The sequence below is a fragment of the Taudactylus pleione genome, unplaced genomic scaffold (assembly GCF_031769625.1).
Source record: "Taudactylus pleione unplaced genomic scaffold, aTauple2 ptg000430l, whole genome shotgun sequence".
NCBI lineage: Eukaryota > Metazoa > Chordata > Amphibia > Anura > Myobatrachidae > Taudactylus > Taudactylus pleione.
The window spans coordinates 34,762-49,409 of NW_028284832.1; the positions used below are offsets into that span (position 1 = coordinate 34,762).

General features: G+C 45.2%; 2 protein-coding genes across 6 annotated transcripts in view; one reads left to right on the forward strand and one right to left on the reverse strand.

The window, feature by feature from the left end:
- The window catches only part of RNF166 (ring finger protein 166), a 30,466-nt gene extending 19,964 nt beyond the window's left edge, over positions 1-10,502 (reverse strand). For all 3 annotated transcript variants that reach the window (XM_088447325.1, XM_088447326.1, XM_088447327.1), the window contains exon 1: positions 10,281-10,502. In XM_088447325.1, coding sequence (XP_088303451.1) covers positions 10,281-10,447 — 167 coding nt within the window. In that variant the 5' untranslated portion in view covers positions 10,448-10,502. The remainder of the gene's footprint in view (positions 1-10,280) is intronic.
- A 446-nt stretch (positions 10,503-10,948) lies between these two features.
- CTU2 (cytosolic thiouridylase subunit 2) overlaps positions 10,949-14,648 on the forward strand; it is a 52,162-nt gene continuing 48,462 nt past the window's right edge. For 2 of the 3 annotated variants that reach the window (XM_088447338.1, XM_088447340.1), the window contains exons 1-2: positions 10,949-11,072; positions 13,598-13,672. In XM_088447338.1, the coding sequence (XP_088303464.1) occupies positions 11,014-11,072; positions 13,598-13,672 (134 nt within the window). In that variant the 5' untranslated portion in view covers positions 10,949-11,013. Of the gene's footprint in view, positions 11,073-11,117; positions 11,149-13,597; positions 13,673-14,648 lie in introns of those variants that run through there. The other variant, XM_088447339.1, reaches the window with a different exon arrangement.

Sequence of the window (14,648 nt, forward strand, 5' to 3'; positions counted from 1 at the left end):
CCGCTCCAAATTTAACTAGGACGGCCCTGATTCAGAGCGAGCGCTCTGGTCAGAGCGTCCGGCTCTGAATCAGGGCCTTAGTCCCATACACTCAGAGATACCTTTCCAGCTTAGTGTTGCTCGCTAAGTACCCCACAGACCCCCAGATGCACAACGCTATTTAGTGTCATTCTCCCTTGCATACATACACTTAAAGCAATAGTTCCGTAGCGCAAAAGGGTTATTATTACATGATTCATTCACAATGCCAGCGTGTAAATAAATTACTGTTTTCTACAACTAAGGTTTAGTACATGATAGGGATGTGCAGGCTCGGATAGGTTCGAGTTTGCACGTTGAGTTCGGATTTTTCCCTCCAAAAAAACGGAACTCAGAAAGAGGCTAAACGTCATCTTACATGGACGAACATCATCATTCCTGGACAAAAGTCCAGGAATGATGATGTTCGTCCATGTAAGATGACGTTTAGCCTCTTTCTGAGTTCCGTTTTTTTGGAGGGAAAAATCCGAACTCAACGTGCAAACTCGAACCTATCCGAGCCTGCACATCCCTAGTACATGATAAGTAAACCGTGTTTAGTGTCGTACTGATCTATTCCGTCTCAACAGCTTTCCGGTATCATCTGTGAGAAGATCGCAACATGCATTCTCAACTTATGGAATGTAGAGAGTTAAAACACTAAAATGTACTGTGTAATGTTAGCAGCTTAGATTTGCATGCGGCAGGAAAAAGGATACAAAGGGAGGTTGGAGACCGTTTGTATCCATTTGAAATTGTCCAATAAATGATCCTGTAACCAAGACAACTTTAAGAAGAACCAATGAAATCACGCCAAACTTATCCCAATCCCTGCAAAGGTATAAATGTGCGTACAGACTTCAATCTGGAGTCTTCCTGCTGATGCTGTTGACGGAGGTCTCTTGTTGATGCCGGAAACTGGCTCCAGTGCGCGTTCGTATGTATAACTGTATCTTGGGTCTGTAGAATTTCTTTGCGCTAAATTGTTTTTAGATCACAGTGTGTAACCTACTGTTTTTATGTGGAATAATATACTTTGTGCGTTGGAAACACATTTCAATGTCTGAAGGCTTTTATTTTTCTGTATGACTGCGTACGCAAATAGCGTCAACTTAGAAGGTATAGGCAGGAGCGTATAAAGGTTTAGAAAGGTATAGGCAGGATTGTTCAGAGGTTTAAAGTCAGTATCGTTAACATAAAGATGCTTAACCTCATAAGCATTAATATAGTTCATTAAAGTATAGCACAAAACTTATCACTCACACAGATGCTTACATTACACAAAAGGAGAGTTAAAACAGGAAATGATGCACATTTTAATGTAGTTCTGGGTATTGAATCCAGAACACGATAGCTACACAAGAGCCATTACACACAAACTAACAGAATTATAGGGGTTTATTTACTAAAGTTTGATTTTAGTCCATTTTGATAAATTTAAAGTCGGTAAAAATCGATCGATAGTGTTTCTGGGGCTAAATCCCACTTTTACTAATATTTAAAAAAACAAATACAAATCTAGTCAGTTAGTAAATGTGTGATTTAGCCCCAGAAACAAAACATCAAATGTTAATAGTTTTTTATCAATTTTAAAATCGATCAAAAAAAAAATAAAAATCGACCTTTGGTGAATAAACTTCATAGGACTCCAATATGTCGGGCAGACAAAAAGGAAAATAAAAACCAGAGTTGCGGAGCACATATATAATGTAAAGAAAGGATTGAAGACACAGTGTATCACAACATTTCTTGGATACTCACAACAAAGACCCGGCAGGCCTAAAATTCATAGGCATACAGAAAATCATGCCACCTTGGAGAAGGAGGAGGAAATATAATAGATTCACTAAAGAGAAGCAAAACTAGATTGATCTACGCTCTAAAAAAACTTGCAACCGTCAGGTCTTAATGTAGATATAGAACTAAACGTAAGTTTACAGAACACACATTTTAATATGGGGCATTTCTTATATTTACTTTACCTCCATCTTTTTTCCCTTTTCAATTAATTTTTATTTGATTATTTTTTTTCACCACTTCATTTTTTTTTTTATTATTTTTCACATAGCTCAAACTGAACCTCAGTGCCCAATACTGGCACATGAGCTTACCTCTGTTTTAAGCTACTTCCATTTTTGAGCACTTCCGCTTTTTTTTTTTAAATAAAAGTTTTCCACATATAAAGGAAATAGTTTTTGAAACCTAGATTATCCTTGAAAAAGTCCCAAGGCAGGTACGAAACACGTTGGTCCTATACACAACAGGTGGAGGAAGAAGCGAACACTATTGGCAGACCAGCCGTCACGATCCCTGTGGACCTCTGACGTCATCTTTGCCCGCCGCGTACAGCCGCCGCTATCCCACCAGTACATAGTGAGAGTTTTTCTGTGTTGAATAGGTAGAGTGAAGGCACACCGCCAGAACCCGGAACAAAAGACTAAATAGGGACAGTTAGGGCATATTGCTCTGGACTGGATGTTGCTGTATGAGTACCCGGAGCTGCCTCACATTTATTACATTTATTTTGGATTTGTTTTTATTCTGATTCACTACTATTTATGCTTACTTTAATTCTTATATATTATTTATTTATATTTGTTTTTACCATCTTTATTTTTGTTATTTTAGTCTTTTACCTTTCATTATTCATTCAATCTCTATACCAGCTTCACAATTATCCCCTAACATCAGCGCTTGTTTTATTCCTTTACATTTTAATGACCTTTTAAAAACTTCCACCTAGCGCAGTTAATTTTTCATATTTATATTTTACCTCAAAAGGGTGTCTCAATAAATTCAGGATGCAATGGGCCTTGCCAGCTGCACAACTGAGCACTATAATAATGTTAGTCTAACCATAAATGCTTAAATATTTTGCTGCAACATAAAAGGAAAATACAATTCACCGCGGAACCCAAGGGAATCACATTACCCACTTCTACAGAATTAAAATAACTATCAACGTATATATAAAGTGTGACCGTTACTTCCACAAGTATGAGACAACACACAATTGAACCAATAGAGTTGTATGCCCTAAGGTAGCTTTAAAAAAATAAATATATATTTTCAATACCACAGCCATATACATACGATGCACAAATGCTTACTCTTCCAAAGCATAAAATATTGATCAGAAAATATAGACATGTTTTCCACATGGTTAATTAAGATTTATACTCCTTGGTTTTCCAAAACACACAAGAAGCCTCTGAGAATACAATACACTATGAATGCAGCATATAGTGCAGCCGTTCCTTACGCCTAGTGGGCACAGCCATTTTTTTTAGCTATACAAATATTTATTTATTAACAGTGTCTTATATAGCGCAGCATATTCCGTTGGAAACATTAATATAACAAAACTGGGTAATAACAGACAGATATATAGGTAGGGAGGCCCTGCTCGTAACCTTACAATCTATAAATATTTATGAGAATGTAGTTATCAGCTTTTTAAGTAATTTGTGACATCTGAGGCAGGAGGCATTTTGTACCTGAATGCCTCAATGACCTCACTAGTAGGTTGATAGGCTGAATACTGATCAAACAAAAATAAATTCCTAGGCTGCCTAAATTGGAAAATAGTACTATTTCGTCAGCCTGATGGGAACAAAAGAGTTAAATATAAATTAATGTTGTAAAAAGCCCCCAGAGGGGAATCCGGATCACCCTCTGTCCCCATGTGGTTTGCGCAAACGCTGTGCGTGGGCCGTCCATGCGCAATAGTACTCACTGGTCATAAACCCTAAAGCCAGTACTTTCCCTAGACAGCATTACATCGGAAGAGCTTTCCCGGCAGGTAAGTAGTAATCAGACATACTGGCGTTAAATAAAAAAAACTTGTATGTTTGTGAGTTGGGCAAGGTTTAACGCAATCTAATTGTGATACATAATAAAATCCGCCCTTATGGTGTTACAGCGTTGAATAGTTTGGTTATTTAGAAATAATCAATAATTCGATTTTTTCTTCTAGGTTTCTGAGGTATTTCAAATTACGCAGGAAATAAGAGAGAACAAGGCCTGGTACAGGGGACAGTTCTTTTAAAGGGATAAATAATTAAATATTTATATTACTTGCTCAAGCATTGGGGTATGATGGAGTTCGGGTCTGCGTATGACACTATGCACATGGTGAAATGAAAGGCATGTCATACAGGGTCCGCATGGTGGCCCAATCCTTGGAATTGGTATGAAATACCGCCGGCCGCATGGCCGGTGGTTCGATTTCCGTCAGCGGCAGCCCGACAGGAGCAGAGTGCGAGACGCAGCGGAAGCCCGACAGCGCTGGAAATCCCGTTCGTGGATAGATAAGTATCCACTAACCTAACCCCCCTAACCCTCCTTAGAGGTGCCCGGGGGGGGGGTGCCGAACCCTAAGTCCCCCCCGAGGGTGCCTAACCCTCTCTCCCCCTAGCCTATCCCTAACCCTAAGTCTCCCCCGGGAGCCCTAAACCTAACCCTCCCCCCCCCAGTCTCCCGGCGTCGGGGAAATGCGGGCGTCTACATCTAGACGCCCGGCATTTCACCCTTGCCGGGATAAGACAGTCGGGAAGCCGGCTGCCGGTATTTAGGCAGTCGGCTTCCCGATTGCCTCCCCAATCCTTATGCTGGGTACACATTAGCCGATGTGTACCCAGCACGTTATCGCAGGCGACGGGTCCTGTGATATTGGCAAGTGTATACAGCATGGGCCCAGCTGACGATATGGTCAGTCGGACCTGCATGCAGGTCCATCGGGCGATGTCGCTGACAACGCGCGGGAGCGCAAATCGTTAGCGATATAGCCGGTACACACTGCCCAATATGTTGTTCGATCCACCGGATCGGACTACATATCGTCTAGTGTGTACCCGGCTTTAGTTTGCAATACTGGGGTCATGGAATAAATTCCAACCAGGGCCTCATCTGGGTGGAGTCTGTATGCTCTCCCCATGTTTGTGCAGGTTTCCTCTCACACTCCAAAAATAATACTAGTAGGTTAACAGGTTACTGAAAAAAAAAAATCAAAGTGCCAGCTCCACTGAGGTAGGGACGGATGGGACTGACTAAATATTCTCTGTAAAGCAATGCGTAATATACATGCACTGTATAAATAATTGTTAATAAATAGTAATACATTTGTCAATCCTTTTCAAACACTAGCAGGAAATAGATTGTGAGATGGATGCGATGTGCCGTTCGGAAGGCACATCGTAGGTTTTGCCTCACACCTCATAGAGGTACACAGGTAAACTTGCGATGTCAGTAGTGTATGGATGATATGTGCTCATTTGACCATGTCAGTGATGATCAGCGGCACATCACTTAGAACTGAATTACAATCAAATCAACCCTCCCCCCGCCTATGACAATGTTAATTGGGTCTTGTACAATTGGCCTGAATTCTACAGGGGTCAAAAGGCGAGGGTACTGACTGCAGTAGTGAGTAGGGTTGGAGAAAGTACCTTAGGAAAATACAGCTTCTCAGTAGGTAAGAATCAGAATTGTTAGGTAAATTAGAATTATTATTTTTTTTTAATTAAAATATCCAACAACTTTACAAAACATTTTTTTTTTCTTAAATAGAGAAAACCATGCATTTATAGTGACCAGTTCCACAAGCAAGGAAATTGCAGTCATAAAGGAGGACTAATAGGAGACACAGGAAGCTTTAACATTTCAGTATAATGGAGAGACCCAGTTTGAAATTCGGTTACTGGTGGAAATTAGATTAATTACAGATAATGAGCTCTGGAGACGTAGATAGTCCTTATGTAAAAATACGTATGTACATATATATAGGTATTATGTGGTGTATAAAAGGTCAGCCTAAAGCATGGAACAGGCACGTTATCAAACAAAATAAAAGTGTATGAGAGTATATATATATATATATATATATATATATAGCTTAGTATAAATTGATGTTAGTCTAAGTCCTTATAAAATACACAGTATATATGATTCTGGTATGTTAGCGCACTAATGTAAATTAAAGTGTACAGTTCATCTACACATCATAGGCTGGAATCAGTATAATTTACGGCCGACAGTTCAAATCCCGACATCGGTAGCCCGGCAGGGGTGAAGATCCTGAAGCTACAAAAGGTAAGTATTAACTAACCTAATTCCCCCCCCCTAACCCTCCTTCCCCGCTGTCTAAACCCAAGTCTCCCGGGGAGGTGCCTATCCCTAACCTCCCCCCCAAGTGCCTAAACGTAACCGCCCCTTCCCCACTGCCTAAACCTAAGTCTCCCGAGGAGGTGCCTATCCCTAACCTCCCCCCCAAGTGCCTAAACCTAACTCCCCCTTCCCCTAGCCTAACCCTCCCAGGAGGGTGCCTAACCTAGTTCCCCCCGGGAGCCCCTAACCTAACCCTCCCCCCCCATGGCTGTCCGCGGCCAGCTTACCTTCGATCGGTAAGCCGGGTGTCGGGCTCCCGGCGTAGGTCTAATAACAGGCGTCGGAATTTTGACGCCTGTCATTAGTGACTTGCCAGGATTAGACAGTCGGGAAGCTGGCGGTCAGGATTTTGTCCGTCTGCTTCCCTATAGACTGCTATTTGGGTGTCCAAACTAATATCCATTAAAGGAACTACTGAATGTATAGTATTAATATTGTTCCAGTCTTTAAATTTGGAGCCATTTTAGCTATTTTAATCTGCAGCAGGACAACGACCCCAAACATACAGCCAATGTCATTAAGAACTATCTTCAGTGTAAAGAAGAACAAGGAGTCCTGGAAGTGATGATATGTGGTTAGTTCTCCAAGATGTTTACAACAGAATGGGTTCGATTCCCGTCAGCGGCAGCCCGACAGGAGCAGAGTGCGACGCAACGGAAGCCCGACAGCGTTGGAAATCCCGTACGTGGATAGGTAAGTATCCACTAACCTAACCCCCCTAACCCTAACTTCCCCCCTCTAAGTGCCTAACCCGAACCACCCCCTTCCCCGCTGCCTAAACCTAAGTCCCCCGGGGGGGTGCCTAACCCTAAGTCCCCCCCGGGGGTGCCTAACCCTAACCCTCCCTCCCCCTAGCCTAACCCTAACCCTCCCGGTGGGGTGCTTAACCCTAAGTCCCCCCCGGGAGCCCTAAACCTAACCCTCCCCCCCCCCGCGACTGTCCGCTCGCGGCACCCGGCATCACTACGATCGTGATGCCGGGCGCCGGTCTACCCGCGTCGGGGAAATGCGGGCGTCTACATCTAGACGCCCGCATTTCACCCTTGCCGGGATAAGACAGTCGGGAAGCCGGCTGCCGGTATATAGGCAGTCGGCTTCCCGATTGCTTCCAGTTTACAACAACCTCCCTGCCGAGTTCCTTCAAAAAACTGTGTGCAAGTGTACCTAGAAGAATTGATGCTGTTTTGAAGGCAAAGGGCGGTCACACCAAATATTGATTTCATTTAGATTTCTCTTCTGTTCATTCATTTTGCATAATTGATAAAAATAAACTTAACACTTCTATTTTTGAAAGCATTCTTACTTTGCAGCATTTTTTCTATACCTGTAAAACTTTTGCACAGTATTGTGTGTGTAGATAGAAAGATTTTGCACATAAAAGCATATAGGTGTGTTTAATGCTCAGCTATTGCTCATCATCCAAAGTACCAATCAGTTATCTCAAATATTTTCGGTCCATGCCGGACCGTCAACAGAAGGCACAACAATGTAGAAAAGCACAATATTCACCTCACCAAAAACAGCTGCTATACAGCCAGTGCTGTACAGACTGACAGCAGCAGCGCCTTCACCCACGGCAGCAGCGCCTTCACTCACCACTCACACCAATGTCACTGTGTGCCCTGTGCACAGACTGCTATGTAGCCTATCCTATTCACCCACCACTCACACCAATGTCACTGTGTGCCCTGTGCACAGACTGCTATGTAGCCTATCCTATTCACCCACCACTCACACCCATGTCACTGTGTGCCCTGTGCATAGACTGCTATGTAACCTATCCTATTCACCCACCACTCACACCCATGTCACTGTGTGCCCTGTGCACAGACTGCTATGTAACCTATCCTATCCATCCACCTCTCACACCCATGTCACTGTGTGCCCTGTGCACAGACTGCTATGTAACCTATCCTATTCACCCACCACTCACACCAATGTCACTGTGTGCCCTGTGCATAGACTGCTATGTAGCCTATCCTATTCACCCACCACTCACACCAATGTCACTGTGTGCCCTGTGCACAGACTGCTATGTAGCCTATCCTATTCACCCACCACTCACACCCATGTCACTGTGTGCCCTGTGCATAGACTGCTATGTAGCCTATCCTATTCACCCACCACTCACACCCATGTCACTGTGTGCCCTGTGCATAGACTGCTATGTAACCTATCCTATTCACCCACCACTCACACCCATGTCACTGTGGGCCCTGTGCACAGACTGCTATGTAACCTCTCCTATTCACCCACCACTCACACCAATGTCACTGTGTGCCCTGTGCACAGACTGCTATGTAGCCTGTCCTATTCAAGTGGCGCGGGCCAAAAGCACCTTTCCCTCCACCCCTTACCGGCCGTGCACATGGTGCCACACCTATCTCTTGCATTGATGTCAATACATTTTGTTATTGCCCAGCTTTAACTTGACAGATCGAGATGAAACAAAGTGCAGGTTATTTCTACAAAATTGTGCAGTTTTCCTGAGAATTGCTTCAGTAGTTTCTGCTCCCACTTGGAACAAACAGACACAACATTCTTATATTAGTGTGTGTGATTATATATATATATATATATATATATATATATATATACACACACACATAGTTGACAGTTAGTGGGAAAAAAGGAAATGACTAAATAAAGTTACATAAAAAAGGCAGTGGGCTTTCATGTACAGAAGTCTGCATCTGCTGTGTCATTACTTGATTAAACTTTCTCGAGAGGATGAGTGGAGGCTATCATTTATCTAGTACATGCTAAGTCTACAAATACATGTGATTATACAGCAGGAATGTAGGTTATTCCACAATAAAGTATCTGAAATGACACCAGGTTGATGGTGGTGAAAACTACAACCCTTTTAAGAAAGGGGGACTTATTGTATTACCTGGACTAAACTCAGTAATATCACCATGGGGTCCTGGCTAGGGATGGGACATCTCTATCCGGGGAAGGGAGAGAAAATTGGCCCGATTCAGGGTTGTGTGCTAATTCCATTGCGACTGCAACATTTTATGCAGCTGCTCTAATAAAATATGCAAATGTCACAGCCGCCGGGAGATGTTCTCTGAGATCTGGAAAACATGCATGGTCAGGGTTCCCTGAGGACTGGAGTAGAGAAACAACGAGCTAGCCTGTTATCAGCTGTATCACAGCTTCTAGTAAGTGGACATAGGTCAGTAATTATTACTATGGAGAACTGTCTAGGGATAAGGAGACTCTGGGCTCAGGGAAAGAGCAGCTGCTGGCACCTGCACATAGGTAAGTAATATCACTATGTGGTATTGGCTGGGGATAAAGACTTTCCGAGTTAAGGGAACGGGCCAGACTTTGGCAGTAAGAAGAAGAGAGGGGGCGTCACCTAATAACACCAGGCCATGGGTCAGTAATATCACTATGTGGCATGACTGTGGATGGGTAGACTCTGGGTTGTGTCAGTAAGGAAGGAAGACCATGGACATAGATCAGTAATATCACCATGTGGTCTGGCTATAGATGGAGAATCTCTGGGCTATGTCAGTAAGCAAAGGCAGAGCACCTGGATATAGGTCAGTAAGATAACACTGGGACATAGATCAGTGATATAACTATGGGGCAACTCTGGTCTATGTTAGTAAGGAAGGGGAGAGCACCTGGACATAGATCAGTATGGTCACTATGGGGCCTGGCTATGGATGGGGAGACTCTGGGCTATGTTAGTAAGGAAGGGGAGAGCACCTGGACAAAGACCAGAAAGGTCACTCACTATGGGGCCTGGCTATGGATGGGGAGACTCTGGGCTATGTTAGTAAGGAAGGGGAGAGCACCTGGACAAAGACCAGTAAGGTCACTATGGGGCCTGGCTATGGATGGGGAGACTGGGCTATGTCAGTAAGGGGGGGGGGGCAGCTGGACATAGACCAGTAAGGTCACTATGGGGCCTGGCTATGGATGGGGAGACTGGGCTATGTCAGTAAGGGGGGGTGGGGCAGCTGGACATAGACCAGTAAGGTCACTATGGGGCCTGGCTGGGGATGGAGAGCAGCAGGACATGTACCCAGAGGGCTCCCAGAATGATGAATCCGGGGTCAGGGCCACGGTCAGTGACTCACGTGTGTCCGCAGCTGCCGATGGCCACGGGCTTGTGGTACACCTCCAAGCAGATGGGGCAGCCGTACTGAGTCTCCAGGCTGTCAGCGGAGGAGGGAGCGGCCGGGTTCTGGTGGGAGTGGTGCTGCCGGTGCTGGGACGAGGACACCAGGCTCCGGAACATCGCCATGGCGGCGGCAACGGCGGCACCGTCACCTCAGCGGCTGCAGCGGGACATAAACACTGCGCGTCATCACCGCCGCGCCGTTGACGTCACCGCCGCGACACGCGTCACCATGGAGACCCTCTAGGACCTGGCGGGTTTAAAATCGCTGTACAATAGACAAAGAGTAAAATGCAGGCCCCGCGACAGGCGCAATATTATACCACACTACAGCGCAACGTCCCGCATTGTCCTCATACCGACTCCGCGGGGCGCTAATCACCTCAGGGAGGCCTCCTCCGCCATCTTACATGAGGGCAGACCTCGGGCATAGGAAATCTATCTCATTCCATGGCTGTATGAGATGAGCAGCCCGTGTCTACCCGGCAGCTGTGGAACTAGAAGTCCCAGCACACCATGTCAGCATAAATTAAATACAAAAGCTGATAGGATTTTTGTCCTGTAATTGACAGCTATGTTCATTGTATAGTATTAGGCCATGGCGCAGTGGTAGTACGTCACGTCCATGTGACGTCATATCAGCGGCCGGAAGCCTGTGTCAGTAGTAGCCGTGTGTGTGCTGGGTTATTACCATGTGTGAGGTGGAGGACGGGGATTGCGGGGGCCTGGGGAGAGAGAAGCCCCATAAGAGGTGAGAGCAGCCATGCCAGCCACTCTGCTCAGTTCAACACACCTGCCTCACCCCCAGGCTTGTGATCATATGGGGGGTGAGCACTATGCCAACTGGCCATAATGACTTCAAATGTAACTTTTGAATATATACTAAGACATCCCCGTCCCTATGGTTACCAGACCAACCTGTGGCTATCCAGCTGTTGTGAAACTACAAGTCCCAGCATGCCCAACTACAATTTTAGCATTCCCTAATAGCAAACCTGTAACAGGGCATTCTAGGACTTGTAGTTTCACAACAGCCTGAGAGCCACAGGTTGGCCAGGCCTGGTTTATATCTTCCACATACTTGTTGCTAAGGTATATACATGGGTGGTGTGACATCTTTTATAGGGTACAGCAATGGCAAAATGTCAACAGGAAGTGGTATGCGTTTCATTAATCAAAATGGAGATTTTTTTTTTAATATTAAAAAAAAAAAAAGACATTTCTCCGAAACTGACTAACCTGCATATGTGCTCCCCCCCTCTCTCTCCCAATCTGCTACACATCAGGTTTGATGAGGAATCTCAGCTTCTTTATAGGTTGTAGCAGTGCAAAAACAAGTCAATAGGAAGTTGCGCACTGTTCCCAGATCCCTTAAACCCCCACATCTGTTCACCTTGGAACCATAGGGTGGTATGAGGCAATCCGCTCTCACTCACAGCAGAACACTTGTATAGTGGGGTACAGGTCTGGGGTTAGAGCATCTGAAAAGGATTTATTGCACAGCTTTAGGGGATCTGAGGGAAACTGGTCTTTTTTATATAAAAAAAATTGCAGCTAAATCATGTGGTTGGGAATTTTTGGAATATACGGAAAAGGTTTTTTTTTATTGCAACTCAGATGGGTCCATTGAGAACCCGCTATGCTGAAAATATAGAGCACATAGAGACTCTAAATTGTCTAAATAAGTGGCTGCAGGCCACTTATGGTGCCTTCTAAATAAAATGTAATAATTCTTCCAACCTGAATCTCCACTACCTCTCTGTATTGCATTTGTATTTTATTGCCTCTGAAGGCATAAGGGACTGGAAGGACAAGATATGTTCTATACTAGCAAAACAGTTGTTTGCATAGATGGTATGTAGTCAGGAAGCCTGCAGTCGAAATGGCGACCGCCGGTTTCCCGACTGTCAAATCACGGCATGGGACTAACGATAGGCGTCGAAATCCAGACACCTATCATTATCTAACCGCCGAAATCCCGACGCCCGGGATACCGAATGAAGGCAAGCCGGGCGTCAGGACCTCTTAGCCGTCGTAGGGGGGGGGGGTTAGGCACACCCCCGAGAGGGTTAGGCTAGGGGAAGGGGGGGGGGGTTAGGCACCTCCCCGGGTGGGTTAGGGTTAGGCATAGGGACCTCCCCAGGAGGGTTAGGGTTAGACACCTCCCCGGGAGGGTTAGGCTAGGGGAAAGGGGGGGGTTAGGGTTAGCCACCCCCCCCCCCGGAAGGTTTAGGGTGCGGGGAGGGGGGTTAGGTTTTGGCACCCCTGGGGGATGGGTAGGCACTAGGGAGGGAGATTAGGGTTAGGCACCCCTAAGGGAGGGTTAAGATTGGAGGGGAAAGGAGTAAGGATAGCCTACTTACCTTCGCTGTTGGGATCTTCACCCATCGGGCTGCCGACGTCGGGCTTTCATCTGCCGGCCGGCGCTCATACATATTGATTCCGCATAGACAACGTGTCAATTATCCATCACCATGGCATTTACATTTCGCAAAAGCCGTTGCATGCAACTCTTGGGCAAAAAGTGATCGTGGAAGCGGAAATCACTGATTTCTCAGGCATTTACTTAATTAACAGAGGATAATGCTGTCCTCCTAAATCTCTATAGGGTCAGCGATATTACCTAATATGTAAAGGTTTATGAAGACCTTATCCTTTTAGAGCTTGTCCCCGTTTGCCAGCTCCATCTTCAGGTAAAGCCCCAGAGAAAATGAGCTTTACCATCTGCGGATGCCTGGAGTTTTGCATGCACAGTAGTTCCCTGCAGGGCTAAGCAGGACGTGAGGGCTTTCTCCACTGTAATAAGCTAGCGTAAAAATGCATTAATATGGGGAAAAATACTACTCCTAGTCAGAGAGCATTCTTCTCTAAGAATTAAAATAGTTTTCATTAATTATCAGAGAAGAACCCCAACAATAGTCCCTGCTTTTTTTTTTTTTTTTACTGTTAATCTGATGTTGGGAAGTAGGGCTATATTTACTAAAGTGAGAGTTTTTAGAAATTGAGATGTTGCCCATAGCAACCAATCAGATTGTTACTTAACATTTAACTAGAACCTTCTAGATTGGATAATAGCCAGTATATGATTGGTTGCTATGGGCAATATCTCCACTTCTAAAAACTCTCAATTTAGTAAATTTACCCATATGTGTATCATCTGAATCTGTTTCTTACTGAAAAGTACAAGGCGGTCTCAATGACCTGTGTTTGATGCATCTGTATTGCTATAGTATTGTTGTGTTTCACTAGTTAGTGTGACAATTCTAATATTCACAGGTTGGGGCAAACATGTATGAAGTGCAAGGAAGGCTCTGCTGCCCTGATCATACGTGTGGGAGACGCATTCTGCAAGTAAGAGATGATAAATATCCTGGTTTTTAGACTAGTATTAATAACATTGTGACAAGGTACCCTCTGGATCTACATCGCACCATTCTGTTTTTCCTGCACATCATCCCTCTGTTCTCCTGTATAATCCTGCCTGACAAAAGTCCCTCTTTAGCTCCCAAACCTATATTGTGTATGCCAGGGCTGAATAGTGCTTAGCAGGACAAAATAAAAATTGTGGCCTGGTAACTGGAGAAGGACTGCCAGACACACACAGCTAACCTTCACATATCCGGAGTCCTCTAACTCTTCTCAGCACTATAAAAAAAGCGTAATAATGGGGCAGGCTATGGTATTTGGAGGCATTGGCTTTGGTATACTAGGTGAACAGACCAGGACTCGGGGATGCTGCTATACAGAGGAGGGGCACAGACTGGGAAGTTGGGTTGCTGGTGTACAGCGGGGGCACAGATCGTGACATGGGATCACTGGTATGCAGCGGGGGCACACATCGGGATGCAGAGTTGCTGGTGTACAGCGGGGGCACACACACGGGATGCAGGGTTGCTGGTGTACAGCGGGGGCACACACACGGGACGCAGGGTTGCTGGTGTACAGCGAGGGCACACACACGGGACACGGGGTTGCTGGTACAGCGGGGGCACACACCGGGTCGCGGGATTGCTAGTGTACAGCTGGGGCACACACCGGAACGAGGGGTTGTTGGTGTACAGCGGGGGTGCACACTGGGACGTGGGGTTGCTGGTGTACAGCGGGGGCACGGGCTTCTTTACACAAAGATGATCTCTATGTTGTTGACTAATCTGCCATTGTTATGTGGAGTCCAAACCACACCCCTTGTTGCTGATTGGTTTAGTACATAAGTGTTTGGTTTAAATTGTTGGTGTTATATTAACTCAGTGTTGGCTAACCTTGACACTCCAGCTGTTGTGGAACTATATATCCCAGCATGCCCTGCCACAGTTTTAGCATGCCCTAA